This window comes from Littorina saxatilis, linkage group LG7, assembly GCF_037325665.1.
Source record: "Littorina saxatilis isolate snail1 linkage group LG7, US_GU_Lsax_2.0, whole genome shotgun sequence".
In the NCBI taxonomy this organism is placed as follows: domain Eukaryota; kingdom Metazoa; phylum Mollusca; class Gastropoda; order Littorinimorpha; family Littorinidae; genus Littorina; species Littorina saxatilis.
This window is the reverse complement of record NC_090251.1, coordinates 7,769,452-7,771,951: the sequence shown is the minus strand read 5'-3', so window position 1 is coordinate 7,771,951 and position 2,500 is coordinate 7,769,452. Positions and strand designations below refer to the sequence as shown.

The 2,500-nt window shown below is 41.5% G+C and overlaps 1 protein-coding gene across 1 annotated transcript in view; it reads left to right on the top strand.

Moving 5' to 3' along the window:
• Window positions 1-2,500, top strand: part of LOC138970630 (uncharacterized) — a gene marked incomplete in the record, with an annotated part of 7,603 nt that overhangs the window by 1,768 nt on the left and 3,335 nt on the right. The window contains 1 exon segment of the mRNA XM_070343101.1: window positions 2,157-2,329. Within this exon segment, the coding sequence (XP_070199202.1) occupies window positions 2,157-2,329 (173 nt within the window).

Genomic DNA, 2,500 nt, shown 5'->3' with positions numbered 1-2,500 from the left:
GACAGACAGACAGACAGACAGAGAAAGATCGAAACAGAGTCAAAAAGAGAAAAAGTAAAGAGTTGTAGGACAAACTCATACAAAGAGAGAGAAGACGATAGACACTCAGATACGACGTACACATAACTCATTATCTCCAAGGCGAAGCATTGAACGGCAGTTCTCCCGCCACAAACTTGTTACTTGTGACCGTTTTCACTGACACATACATGTAGATACCCTTTTCTTTGTGCAGATCTCACATTGTAGATACCCCTTTCTATCCGCAGATCTTACATTGTAGATACCCGTTTCTTGTCTCACATTGTAGATACGCAGTTTGATTGAAAGCATACTGACTTTTAACATTGTGACATGGTATGGTACCACAAATGTTAAAAACAAAGCTAAACTCCACCGCATTGTTGCGACGGCTAGCAAGCTTGTTGGGCAACCCCAACGACAGCTGACCAGTCTCTACGAAGCTGCCATTAAGCGGAAAGCTCTCAAAATTGTCCGTGATCCGATCCATCCTCTCAACCCCTGTTTCGAAATTCTCCCTTCAGGTAAACGTTATAAGGTCCCTTTGGCACGCAAAAACCAGTTTAAAAAGTCATTTTAAACTCTTCTCGCATCACGTAGAGGTTGGTCGGCTGGGAAAAAAACAAACAATGTGTACATGTGAAGGTGTGTGGGAAATATTTGTAATGTGATTACTCGGCTGTGAAACCCAACTCCTGTGATATGAGAGGGTAAATTTACATAGTGCAATATCATATTTGATTGTATCCCTTTTATGTTTTATGTTTTATGTGTGTCGTCCTATACAATTGTTGTTATAATCGTTTACAGGCAGACAGGGTGTGCCGAAGAAAAATGTCCATTTTTATGTAATATTTTAATGGACAATAAAGTGCTGTTATTGTTATTGTTATTGTTGTTCTTTGTGCAGATCTCACATTGTAGATACCCGTTTCTTGTCTAACATTGTAGATACCCGTTTCTTTGTGGAAATCTCGCATTGTAGATACCCGTTTATTTGTGCAGATCTCACATTGTCGATACCCGTTTATTTGTGCAGATTTCACATTGTCGATACCCGTTTCTTTGTGCAGATCTCACATTGTAGATACCCGTTTCTTGTCTCACACTGTAGATAGCCGTTTCTTTGTGCAGATCTCACATTGTAGATACCCGTTTATTTGTGCAGATCTCACATTGTAGATACCCGTTTTTATCCGCAGATCTTACATTGTAGATACCCGTTTCTTTGTGCAGATCTCACATTGTAGATACCCGTTTTTATCCGCAGATCTTACATTGTAGATACCCGTTTCTTTGTGCAGATCTCACATTGTAGATACCCGTTTCTATCCGCATATCTTGCATATCTACTGGCCGTATAAAATTTCATCTCACAAGGCATCACTGCAGAGCGCCTAGAACTGTACCCACGGAATATGCGCGATACAAGCCTCATTGATTGATTGATTGATTGTAGATACCCGTTTCTTTGTGCAGATCTCACATTGTAGATACCCCTTTCTATCCGCAGATCTTACATTGTAGATACCCGTTTCTATCCGCAGATCTTACATTGTAGATACCCGTTTCTTGTCTCACATTGTAGATACCCGTTTCTTTGTGCAGATCTCACATTGTAGATACCCGTTTCTTTGTGCAGATCTCACATTGTAGATACCCGTGTCTTTGTGCAGATCTCACATTGTAGATACCCGTTTCTTGTCTAACACTGTAGATACCCGTTTCTTTGTGCAGATCTCACATTTAGATACCCGTTTCTTGTCTCACATTGTAGATAGCCGTTTCTTTGTGCAGATCTCACATTGTAGATACCCGCTTTTATCTGCAGATCTTACATTGTAGATACCCGTTTCTTTGTGCAGATCTCACATTGTAGGCCTAGATACCCGTTTTATCCGCAGATCTTACATTGTAGATACCCGTTTCTTTGTGCAGATCTCACATGGTAGATACCGGTTCTATCCGCAGATCTTACATTGTAGATACCCTTTTCTTTGTGCAGATCTCACATTGTAGATACCCCTTTCTATCCGCAGATCTTACATTGTAGATACCCGTTTCTTGTCTCACATTGTAGATACCCGTTTCTTTGTGCAGATCTCACATTGTAGATACCCGTTTCTTGTCTGCAGGTTTCACAGGTTGGGTAAACATGACGTCAGACAAACTGCTAATGACGTGCGAGTGTAAGGTACCTCACACAGACCTCCCCATCACACTCATTCAGCTGGTGATGGTGAACGAAAAGACTCATCACAAACATCAATCCTTTCTGGCATCGCTACAGGGGGACCAAGTAAACCTTGTAAGTTGTAACTGTGACGTGCACCCATTCGTATTGAAACGTCGCTGCGTCATTACATTTAGTCCATTTTTGACTGAATGTGTTAACGTTGATTGGGACTCGAGACGGGGATGTTGTGTGCGTGTGTGTGTGTGTGTGTGTGTGTGTGTGTGTGTGTGTGTGTGTGTGGTG